Genomic DNA, 12,853 nt, shown 5'->3' with positions numbered 1-12,853 from the left:
ATGTTGGTTTTGAGCCTGTGTTTAAATAGTGGTAACATTTTTTTCTTATGAAGAATGTCTCTAAAGGCGCTACACTCATGCGACAGCTGATGGGCGAGTGCTAATTCGTTGACCTTGGCTGAGCGTTTGTGTTTCCAATGTGGACCTTGCCCCCCCCCCCCCCCCCCCCCCCACCCCGAGACCTTGCCTTCTCATCCCCCTCGAGGCCTTGCCAACTCCCCCCCCCCCCCCCCCCTCCCCCCTCGAGGCCTTGCCATCTAAACCCCCCCCCTCTAGGCCTTGCCATCTCCCCCCCACGAGACCTTGCCCATAATACAGACTTGTTCGGACAACAGTCTGTATTAGGGGCCTTACGACTCCATGATGCCAGCTCCGTGAATCTTGAAGTGCATCGGAATCTACCGCCCAGCAGAACCACATAATATCTTGAAAGAAATCCAAAACGCAATCTAGCACGTCATTAAAAATTATTATCTTGCCTTATTAAATTCCAGTATATAATGCATTGAGATAGACCAACAAATTGATGGAAGAGTAGATAGATGATAAACTAACATCTCATTCTCAAATGAAACCTGTTTATTTAGGATTTCCTATCTAAGTAAAGGCAATAAAAAGACTAAAGTAGAGTCCAGGATTTGGGAAAAGACTCCACACCCCCCCCCTTCCCAGAAATGGTACCACTATAAACCAGGGGCTCAGTGTGGTACTACACCTCAACCCTATGAAAGTGAATGAGAATGAACTGAAGTGCCAGACAAACCTCAGTGTTGGACAGGATTCTATTTCCAGAGAAAAAGCTGATTTTTTTTTTTGTTTGTTTTGTTGCATAAAAAGGACGTTTTAAAGGAAATCTGTTACCATGGTTTTCCTATGTAATCAGAGCAGCATGATGTAGATGCTGAAGCCCTGATTCCAGCGATGTCATTTCCTAGTCTCCATTCAGTTATTTTGATAAAATCACTGTTTTCTCTGCTGTTGATTTTCCAGTTCTCTGAATGCGGAGCTCTGTATAACCCCGCCCATACCACTGATTGGCAGCTTTCTGTGTAAACTGTGCATAGGCAGAAAAGCTGCTAATTAGTGGTGGGGGCCAGGTTAGACAGAATATCAGGACTACATGGCATGGAGCAACTAGTCCTGTAGTGATAATCTCCCGCTGATAAAGCACTGATTTTATTGAAACAACAACACACAGCCTAATAAGAGACACATCACTGGAATCAGGTCCCTAAATGATGTTGCTCTCAGGTTCCCTTAAACCTTCCCTTAGGAAGGTTCCCTTATGATCTGATTGTAATTCTGCTTATAATCAAATTCTAATCTTTCCAGAATGATCCAAGTGCACACGACAAATTTTTGAAAATTAACCGCGCGTACGAGGTTTTAAAGGATGAAGATCTTCGCAAAAAGTATGATAAATATGGGGAGAAAGGTCTAGAGGAGAACCAAGGAGGCCATTATGAAAGCTGGAGCTACTATCGATATGATTTTGGTATGTGGTTGTTTTTTTTTTATTCCTTTACTTTATACCTTTTTTGTCGTTTTTTGAATTGGATACTGATTTTCCCAATTATTTCTGATTTTACTAGTAGCAGAGCAGAACGACCATTCTTCTTATTTGCAGAGTGGTCGTGCTCCCCTACAAAACAGGATGCAGCTCCGTAAATCACCTGCTAGTCCTGTTATGGTTCAGTATTCTGCCCGTCGTCAGACTGACTTTTCTACTTGTATTGTTGAATTAGAGAGTGAAAATAGTCATATTTCTTGTAATTTCCCTAAAATCTGTGGGTATAATAACTCGTACCCCTTGACATAACCAGAGAGCTTAAAGCTTTATCCCATCTGTCACTGTACCCTTAATGCACATGGACACCATAGTGGGAGCATTATGGTTCCCTCGCCTTGGTACCCCCTCTATATGTGAGAGCCATGACCTGTGAACAAGCAGCCAAAGGCGAGACCAAATGTTTGTCTGGAGGCAGACCCATGGCCATTGGGTGATCGTACTTGCACCTTCCATAATGGATTTATGAGCGATGATACAACACCTTTTGAACTTTCATATGTTAGTTAACATCGTCCATATTTTGGTAAATGAAAAGTTGGAGCAATAGCTAGAGTTTGCTTTGTTCACAGAGACAAAACCTCTGTTCCCAGGTGTAGTTTTTATTTTTAATTAACAAACTGTGCTCTATTCACTCTCCCAGGGTCCAGTGCTGAGAACCTGCCGCCACTCCAAGTGTTTAAAATTGTCTGCAGTGCTGAAGTCACGTCAACAGTGCTAATCATTGAGTTAGCGATTCTGCCCGGGTAGACGGCACGATCCGCTCGGAGCCGCTGAGCTCACAGATTGGCTGCAGACGTGACGTTGATCTGTGAGCTCAGCGGCTCGTGCCGTCTACCCGGGCAGAATCGCTAACTCAATGATTAGCACTGTTGGCTTGACGTCAGCGCTATAAACAGTATTGGGCAACAGGAGCAGTGGCAGACACTCAGGACCTGGGAAGGGTGAGTAAAGTGCAGTTTGTTTTCAATGACACCTCAACTTGAAGTCATCGTCCACTATGTTTATAATGATAAACTTTTGTAGGTTAGGTCATCAGTGCCAGTTCAGTGGTGATCCTACACCCCGCACCCCAACCAGTTAGCTGTTACCAACTCCGCTAGCGGCTGGATGTAAATGACGTAAGGAGTGGAAGCCAGCAGCTCCGTACACTGTAGTGGCTGCTGCCGCATGCTGCAGATCCGCGCTCATTCTCTTCAAGAGGTGCAGCACTTGGCAGCAGGCTCTGTGTACAGATCTGTGCCGTTCCGCTCTATACACCAGTTAATTTGTCCGGAGCTGCTAACAGCTGTTCAGAGGGGGTGCCACGTGTTGGGCTGAATAAATCGCAGCATATTCGTGACGTAACCTTTTAACCTTTTTTTTATGAGGAGCAGGGTCACATTCCACAATTTCTAAAATTCTGACCAGATTGGACATTTTGATTTTATTTTGAGAAACTTTCAAGGGGGACAATGCCACTATTTTACTGTGACTACATATAAAGCTATATATCCCCATGATTCTCTATGCTGGTCTGATAGTATAGAGCTATAGTAGACCCAGCGGAGCGGAGCCGCAGGCTGATACAGACCACCCTCCTGAGGTCCGTTCTGCCAGCGATAGAGTTAAAATAATCACCATTTCTTATAAATTACTAATCTTTTGTTTTATTTCCGATTTTAAGGTATTTATGATGATGATCCTGAAGTTTTTACTTTGGATAAAGGAGAATTTGGTAAGTGTTTAGTGTGTTTCTACCTACACTGTGGTTTGTGTTCACTCAAGCAAAAAAAAACCTTCCAAATTCAAAATGTTCATATCTCTTGAATAGGGATATATCTGGTGCTAAAAAGGGATTTTGATGGTGCTCGCTTGCCCAGAGTGAGCGCTGCATGAACACAATCTGTTCTCCTACGTGTGCGCACTGACACTGGAGGAGCCCAGCGGCACGCACACAGTGTCAGTGTGGACACTCTGATCCATTGCTGCTTTCTGAAGCTGCTAGTTTGCTACACTTCCCGGCGTACAAGTGTAGCGAGCTATGGCCTCAGACAGAAGCCAGGGATCAGAGCGCGCCGCACTGACATTGTGTGCACACCGCTGGGTTCCTCCAGTGTCAGTGCTCATGCTCATGCTCATGCTCAGGAACATGGATTGAGTTCAGGTAGCGGTCACTCTGGGCAACCGAGCGCCATCAATCAACATCAGGCAAAGTGCTCAACATACAAAGTAAAGGGTGTCAGGGAGATCAGGAAGATATCCCACGGCTGCCACCAATTGTCAGGACAATCAGACAATTGACAGACGATTGATGGACGAGGCAGCAACTGCTATAGCTACCCCAACGCGCGTTTCGCATCAGCTTCCTCGCATTGGGTTCCAGATATTCATCTTGAAGTGCGTTTTATAGTGGACGGCATTATTTATATTGGGATACTCGTTGCCATAGCTACTAGTCAGGGTATTGGGCACCTTCAAAGTGAGTGTATAGTATATACACACTCGATTCGACCCTTGACCAGGGTACGGTCACCGTCACGTCAAGTTCCGTAATGACCACAAAAAAAAAAACTATCCGCCATCTCCAATAGTTTATTACCTGCTGATTGGACGCCCGTTACTTGTAACGTTGAGCCTTACAAGGCTTCTGGGGTGCAGTTTATAGATTGAGGACCCACTATTAAATTTTATATATTTAATCCAACAATTGGGCAGTGCTTATAAAAATATGCAAGAGCTGTCACAAAGGGCACAAAACAATACAGTATATACAGTGACATAAAAAATAAGAGTTAAACAAAAGAAAGTTACCAGACCTGTTGTCATAGAAATGGTGAAAATCTTGCAAAGGGGAGAACTCTGTTTTAGAAAATGTCACCGTGCTTACAGCGTGCTCTATCTGCCATAACCTGCTTTTTGTCAGGTACCAACCACTCTCACCTACCCTGCCTGGCGACCTCAGATGTGGGCCTGTAAATAAGATGCGGCCTTAGGTACCATTAAATTATGAGATCCCCAATTTTAAAGATATCTGCCCCCCTGGATGTCCTATCACTGTTTTAGTTTTCTTTACATATGAGTAGCAATGAGCGAGCATACTCGGATATAGAGCGTGCTTGGGTTTGGATAGAAGAGCCGGCGTGCTCGAGTCAAATGCTCGCGTAGCTGCGGGCACATGTATCATGGCTGATACACTGCCACTAAATATGCGGAGAATGCCCGGTGCATGCGGCTAAGCAAGCATTTGACTCGAGCACGCCGGCTCCTCTATCAGAACCCGAGATAACTTGGATAACTCCATATCGGAGTATGCTCGCTCATCACTACATATGAGGCATGGCATATGCAACTTTATCTACCTGGCCGATATTAGTTCAGGCCTCATGAGCAGGCCGCACGGCAGCGCAAGTTTTCGTTGGTTTCTGCACTGCACTAAGATACTGAAAATATCTCCCGTATCTATAGAACCTACACCTGTCACTAAAAACCCAATATTCATAATGTCTGGTACATTGGCCATGTTGCTTTGAAGTCAGGAAGAGCCTAATTACAAAGGGACAGAAAAGTGTCACCACACAAGCTGTTTCATATTCGTACTGACCGCATTACAGGACATGGGTGGCCGCATCACAGACCCTCTGCTTAGTGGGGGGATCATTGAACAGATTATTAGCTCTTCTTCCCATGGCCCTGATTCACAATTCATAGTGAAGTCATGCTCCTTTGCTAGATATGAGATGACGGGGCGTAACGGTGCTCTGAGCCCTTCAATTTTGGTTCGTTTTTGCCGTTCTCTCCCGTAAGTTTTCATGCCATCTTTAGATAAGTCTAGAATAAAACAAGAGTTATAACATTATTAGAGAAAATTACACTCTGATATCCATACATGATATTTTTTTTCTTTAGATGGGGCTGTTAATACAGGAGAAGTTTGGTTCATTAATTTCTATTCACCTGGTTGTTCTCATTGTCATGACCTTGCACCAACGGTAAGTCTAATATGGTATCCACATGCTACACTGTGTTCAGTGTAACCTCATAATCTTTGGATTCTTTTTTTTTTTTTCTGTGGTTTTATTTTCAGTGGAGAGACTTTGCTAAGGAAATGGATGGACTTATACGAATAGGAGCAGTGAACTGCAGAGATGAAAGAAACCTGTGTCGGACCCGGGGAATCAATAGTTATCCAAGTCTCTACATCTTTAAGACGGGAATGGTGAGTCTGAATGGTACTGTCAATGGCGAACCATCCTAAAGTTTTCTAAATATTGCATATTGCGGTCACTGCCACATACTTTGTACCCACCCTGAAACAAAGCGTCATAGGTGACATTCATTTTAGGGGCTGGCATAGTCCCTGCTGTATTGAGCATGCATCAGTACAAGCTCCCTTCTAGCTGTGCAATATTTTTTTCATTGCGCAGTGACAGTACGCTCCTTCATCTGCTGTAATGAGAATTGAAGAGCCAGCAAGAGTGCACTGTCAGTGCACATTGTAAGGAGAGAGCGCAGCAAGCAGTGACCAGTCCTGTCTCTGTAAAATAAAGACATTAGATTTAGAGAAGGAAGAGTAGGGATTTTTTAATTAAACAATGTTAGAAAAACTATTTTATTAAAATAAATAGACATTTAGAATGAAAATGAATATTAATTTCGGATCATCCCTTGACTACCTTTGACGTATCCGTATGTACTGGTCGGATAGGGGTTCCCAACCTTTGTATGGGTACGTCATGGCGATCACCACTGGGAGCTCGGTTTACATGATGGCTAAGCCCCGGCTCTCACACCCAGGGGGCTCCCTCTCCCTTCCGATCAGCGCCCCCATGACGTCATCACGAGGGCCCAATCGATGCCATGGCAACCCGAGGACATCATGATGATCTCCAGTCCAGCCAACTACCACAAGCCTGTTAGTCCATGCTGAGGGGCTTTTGTCAGTGTAATACTGGCAGGTATAATCCATATCAATGTTTTATACCAGTGATCAGAGTAGTGAAAGTTAAAGTCCCATAGGGGGACTAAGTAAAGAAGTAAAAAAAAAAAAAAAAAATTGTAAAAATATTTTTTAAAAAAAATTACTATAATGTTAAACCAATAAATAGGTATATTTATGTAAAAACAAAAATAAACAAAAGTGCACGTTTGGTATCGCCGTCTCTAGAACGAACCGACCTATAAAACTGTCACACTAGTTAACCCCTTTAGTGAACATCATAAAAACAATTAAAGAAAGTGGCAAAAACGATGCTTTATCATCATACCGCCAAAAAAAGTGGAATAAAACGCAATAAAAAAAAAGAATGTAAATAAAAATGGTATCGCTAAAAACATCATCTTGTCCCGCAAAAAATAAGCCGCCATACTGCTCCATCAGCGGAGAAATAAAAAAGCTATAGCTCTCAGAATAAAGCGATGCAAAAATAACTTTTTTCTATAAAATAGTTTTTATTGTGTAAAAGTGACAAAGCATAAAAATGATATAAATGTGGTCTTGCTGTAATCATACCGACCCCCAAGAATAAAGCTGCCTTATCACTTTTACCATAGGGTCAATGGCATAAAAAAAAAATCCTGAATCGCTGTTTTTTGTTCATTCTGCCTCCCAAAAATCGGAATAGAAAGCTATCAAAAATGTTATGTGCCCAAAAATAGTACCAATAAAAACGTCAGCTCTTCCCGAAAAAAGCAAGCCCTCACATGACTGTCTGCAGAAATCTAGGAAAAGTACAACACTCAAAATACGGTGATGCAACAAGTTTTTACAAAAAAAAAAGCATCTTTTAGTGTGTGACAGCAGCCAAGCATAAAAACCCGATATATCTCTGGTATCACTGTAATCGCACCGACCCGAAGAATAAAGTCGTCTAATCACTTATACCGCACGAGGAACGGCGTACAAAATAAATAAAACCAATTCTTCACCTGCTGCTGATTTGTTCATTCTGTCTCCCAAAGATCGCAGTAAGCCTCGGCTCACATTTATCCTTCGCTCTGCGCTGAGCGCTTACACCGGGGTTTCCATGTAAATCTCTGAAATACGTGATTCAGACGGAACACCCGGCAGAAGATTCCCTATAATGAGGCAGATGGAGGCACCGGACTCAGTCTCACCTGTGATCCAGCGGTGTCCGTCTTTTTAGGCGTGCATAAAAGCGCGGTCGACCATAGTTTTGTGCACTTCTGAAAAGCAGGTCACCGCTGAACAGAGGCCAGACTGAGTCCAGAGCAACTCTTCTGCCTCATTATAATGAATGGATCCTTTGGGTGTTTCATCTGAATCACGTCATTCAGAGATTTCGATGGAAACCTCAATATAAGTACTCAACGTAGAGCACAGGATAAATGTGATGTAAAATGTTCCCAATAAAAGCTTCAAATCAATCCACAAAAAAAGTCCCCACTTAGGTTCGTCACCTGTTAACGGAAATATAGGGGGCTTCCTCGTTACTGGTAACACAAAGTCTCTGGAAAAACGAAATGGCTTCTCGCCCTCCAAAAGAAATCCAGCGAATTCTGCGCTCCCAAATCCAAATACCCCCCCCCCCCCCCCTCCCTTCTGACCTCAGAGTGTTTAAACCGAATTTAGCATCCACGTGTTTGGCATTTCTGTAGCATTGAGGACCCACCTAATTTACAGGGTCCATGTCTCTAGAAGCATGAGCTGGGCACAATGTATGGTCACCACAGCGTACTGGTCACTACAACGGCAGATTTGCAGTTTTTCACTCAGCGACATCCACTACTACTTGTTTCTGGAAAACAAACATGGAGTCTAAATCATCACTACACCTGTAGATAAATTCCCAGAACAGATGTAATTTCCAAAATGGGGTCACTTGAGGGGGAATGCTGCTCTTCTAGCACTTAGGGGCTCTGTATATGGAGTCTGCAAACTATTCTACGAAAATTTGTTCTCAAATAATTTGTGTACCCAAACTATTGAAATTGCACAACAAATTGTATGGTCCATTTTCTCGTGTTACTCTTTTGAAAATGCAATATTTTTATGGGAAAAAGTAAAATTTTCATTTTTTTTCCTTCCACATTGCTTTAATGCCAGTGAAGTCCCTAAAGGGTTAATAACATTTTTGAATGTGGTTTTGAGCACTTTTAGTGGTGTCGTTTTTAAAATTGTCACTTTTGGGTATTTTCTCTCACATACAGTGGGGAAAATAAGTATTTGATACACTGCTGATTTTGCAAGTTTTCCCACCTGAAAAGAATGGAGAGGTCTGTAATTTTTATCATAGGTTCAACTGTGAGAGACAGAATCTAAAAATAAAAAACAGAAAATCACATTGTATGATTTTTAAATAATTAAATTGCATTTTATATTTTTGTATTTGATCACCTACCAACCAGCAAAAATTCTGTCTCTCACAGACCTGTTAGTTTTTCTTTAAGAAGCCCTCCTATTCTGCACTCATTACCTGTATTAATTGCACCTGTTTCAATTCGTTACCTGTATAAAAGACACCTGTCCACACTCTCAATCAATCACACTCCAATCTCTCCACCACGGCCAAGACCAAAGAGCTGTTTAAGGACACCAGGGACAAAATTATAGACCTGCACAAGGCTGGGATGGGCTACAGGACAATAGGCAAGCAGCTTGATGAGAAGCCAACAACTGTTGGCACAATTATTAGAAAATGGAAGAAACACAAGATGACTGTCAATCTTCCTTGGTCTGGGGCTCCATGCAAGATCTCGCCTCTTGGGGCAAGAATGATTCCGAGAAAGGTCAGAAATCAACCCAGAACTACACTGGATGACCTGGTCAATGACCTGAAGAGAGCTGGGACCACAGTCTCAAATATTACCATTAGTAACACACTACACTGTCATTGAATAAAATCCTGCAGGTTGCGCAAGGTCCCCCTGCTCACGCCAGCACATGTTCAGCCCCGTTTGAAGTTTGTCAGTGACCATCTGGATGATCCAGAGGATGCATGGGAGAAGGTCATGTGGTCAGATGAGACCAAAATAGAACTTTTTGGTATCAACTCCATTCTCAGAGTTTGGAGGGAGAAGAATGAGTACAACCCCAAGAACACCGTCCCAACCGTGAAGCATGGTGGGGGAAACATCATACTTTGTGGGTGCTTTTCTGCAAAGGGGACAGGAAGACTGCACTGTATTAAAGGGAGGATGGATGGGGTCATCTATGGCGAGATTCTGGCCAACAATATCCTTCCCTCAGTACAAGCATTGAAGATGGGTCGTGGCTGGGTCTTCCAGCATGACAATTACCTGAAACACAGCCAGGGCATCTAAGGAGTGGCTCTGTAAGAAGGATTTCAAGGTCCTGGAGTGGCCTAGCCAGTCTCCAGATCTGAACCCAATAGAAAATCTTTGGAGGGAGCTGAAACTCAGTGTTGCCCAGTTACAGCCCCGAAACCTGAAAGATCTGGAGAAGATCTGTATGGAGGAGTGGGCCAAAATCCCTGCTGCAGTGTGTGCAAACCTGGTCAAGAACTACAGGAAATGTCTGACCTCTGTAATTGCAAACAAAGATTTCTGGACCAAATATTACATTTTGTTTTTCTATTGTATTAAATACTTATTTCATGCAATAAAATGCAATTTAATTATTTACAAATCATACAATGTGATTTTCTGGTTTTTAATTTTAGATTGTCTCTCACAGGTGAAGTGTACCTACGATAAAAATTACAGACTCCATTCTTTGTAGGTGGGAAAACTTGCAAAATCGGCAGTGATCAAATACTTATTCTTCCTACTGTAGGCCGCTCAGTTATTTCAAATGTGATGCAGTCCCTAAAAAAAAAATTAGTTTTGTAAATTTTATTGGAAAAATGAGAAATTGCCAATAAAATTTTAACCCTTCTAACTTCTTAACAAAAAGAAATTATTTAAAAAATGATGCTGATGTAAAGTAGACATTTGGTAAAAGTTATTTATTAACCATTGTGTATGATATCATTATGTGGTTTAAGGGCATCAAATTTCAAACTTTGAAAATAGCAAAATTTAATGAAGAATTTTTTTTGTCAAATTTTCGATATTTTCATAAATAAACACACATCAATCAAAATTTACAACTAACACGAAGTACAACGTGTCACGAAAAAACTGTTCTTCGAATCACTGGGATATGTTGAAGTGTTCCAAAGTTATAACCTTATAAAGTGACACTGGTCAGGAAGGTGAAAACAGGCTGGGGGTGAAGGGGTTTAGTTTTTCAAGCTGTAATTTTCAGAATTTTTGTAAAATGTGTTTGAAGTTTTTGTCACGTTTGTAAACTATTTTAATACATATTTTACATAAGGTCAAACTCCACCCACTATTTCCCATTTGTATTTAAAAAAAATAAATATATATATGTCAAAAAAAACTGACCAGCTCATCCCAAATGTGAACAGGTGCAAGCTGCAGAAACTGCATAAGATATATAAAAAGAAAGCACAGCAGCACTCCATTATGGCCAAGATACATAAAGACAATAAAACCATTTAATTTAAACTGTGTTATTACTCAATAAGCTTTACTTACAAAAAATGGAGGTTCTTAGCGCATAAATTGGCCAATTCATGTGTGCCCATCAACCGCTGCAAGGTGACCTCCCATCTGGTGGGTACTACTCTGCCTACATGCCTCTCTTGGGCTACAAGCCTATAACTCTGGACAGAACATGTCACTTCTGGGCTAAAACACCTACAATTTAAATGGGCTGGTAGAATAGAATATACATCACCTGCTGGTTAAATGGGGGGAGTGCAAGGTCAGACAGGAGGCAGTTACCACCTCCTATAGTAATATGTCAAAAAAAACTGACCAGCACATCCCATTTGACACATCCACATTTTTGACATATTACTATAGGAGGTGGGAACTGCCTCCTGTCTGACCTTGCACTCCCCCCATTTAACCAGCAGGTGATGTATATTCTATTCTACCAGCCCATTTAAATTGTAGGTGTTTTAGCCCAGAAGTGACATGTTCTGTCCAGAGTTATAGGCTTGTAGCCCAAGAGAGGCATGTAGGCAGAGTAGTACCCACCAGATGGGAGGTCACCTTGCAGTGGTTGATGGGCACACATGAATTGGCCAATTTATGCGCTAAGAACCTCCATTTTTTGTAAGTAAAGCTTATTGAGTAATAACACAGTTTAAATTAAATGGTTTTATTGTCTTTATGTATCTTGGCCATAATGGAGTGCTGCTGTGCTTTCTTTCTTTATATATATATACATATATATATATATATATATATATATATATATATATATATATATATATATATATATATATATATATATATATATATATACATATATATATATATATACATATACACATATACATATATATATATATATATATATATATATATATATATATATATATATATATATATATATATATATATATGTATATGTGTGTGTGTGTATATATATATATATATATATATGTATGTATGTATGTATGTTTTCAGGATTTTTGTATTTTTATGTAATTTACAGAACCCAGTCAAGTACTTTGGGGACCGTTCAAAGGAGAATTTGGTAAATTTTGCAATGAAGTATGTTTCAAGTGCTGTAACAGAGTTATGGGCAGGTAAGGGTATAACGTACCATAGTAACTAAGCCATAAAATATTTATAAAGTGAATGTCTACCTTCTGTCGGATGACACAGAGTGGGAGGAATTTTTTTCTTTTCTTAATATATACCTTAGTTTTGTCAGTTCTTTTGCTCATTATCTTCTCAGGCTACTTCTTATGTATATGTCAGATTATTATTTTTTTTTTAATTTGCTTCCTTAATTTTTACCCTCAGTGTTCACTGTTGTTCTAACAAACTTTGCATACATTAATTGTACTGCTGAATACAAGAAACTTTGTATTATACACTCCTCAGCATTGCTACTGCAACACCAAGAAGGAAAAGTTGTGGAATAATGGAAATCATAGGATGGATAGATATGTTACTGATCTGCAAATGATGAAAAAATGAAAAGAAAATTTTCAAAATGTCTCGATTTATTCGGTACCGAGCATGAGTGCTATATGCAGTAACAAACGCACTTACACATATCATTTTGCATATCATAACCCTGTAATTTTCTAAACTCCATGACTTTTCCCCCTTGGTTTTGCAATTTCAATGTTGGTGTTTATATTAGAGAAATCTGCTTTTCTCCACTCATGAGCCGCTTCTTCCACGCTCTCTGACGACACTGAAAGTTTTAACCATCAAGCAAGGGTGTGTCAAATAGCAGCAGAAGGTGCAGGTCGCTGCTGGGTCCTAAAGGGAGAAAGATATCGCTACACTACAGAG

At 40.8% G+C, this 12,853-nt stretch overlaps 1 protein-coding gene across 1 annotated transcript in view; it reads left to right on the top strand.

The window, feature by feature from the left end:
- The window catches only part of DNAJC10 (DnaJ heat shock protein family (Hsp40) member C10), a 72,500-nt gene that overhangs the window by 22,672 nt on the left and 36,975 nt on the right, over positions 1-12,853 (top strand). The window contains exons 3-7 of the mRNA XM_073646787.1: positions 1,333-1,495; positions 3,234-3,284; positions 5,456-5,538; positions 5,634-5,765; positions 12,039-12,132. Coding sequence (XP_073502888.1) covers positions 1,333-1,495; positions 3,234-3,284; positions 5,456-5,538; positions 5,634-5,765; positions 12,039-12,132 — 523 coding nt within the window. The remainder of the gene's footprint in view (positions 1-1,332; positions 1,496-3,233; positions 3,285-5,455; positions 5,539-5,633; positions 5,766-12,038; positions 12,133-12,853) is intronic.

This window comes from Phyllobates terribilis, unplaced genomic scaffold (genome assembly GCF_046119375.1).
Source record: "Phyllobates terribilis strain yellow unplaced genomic scaffold, ASM4611937v1 Scaffold_9__5_contigs__length_417890890, whole genome shotgun sequence".
NCBI lineage: Eukaryota > Metazoa > Chordata > Amphibia > Anura > Dendrobatidae > Phyllobates > Phyllobates terribilis.
The sequence above is the reverse complement of the archived record's forward strand: the minus strand, read 5'-3'. Positions and strand labels throughout refer to the sequence as shown.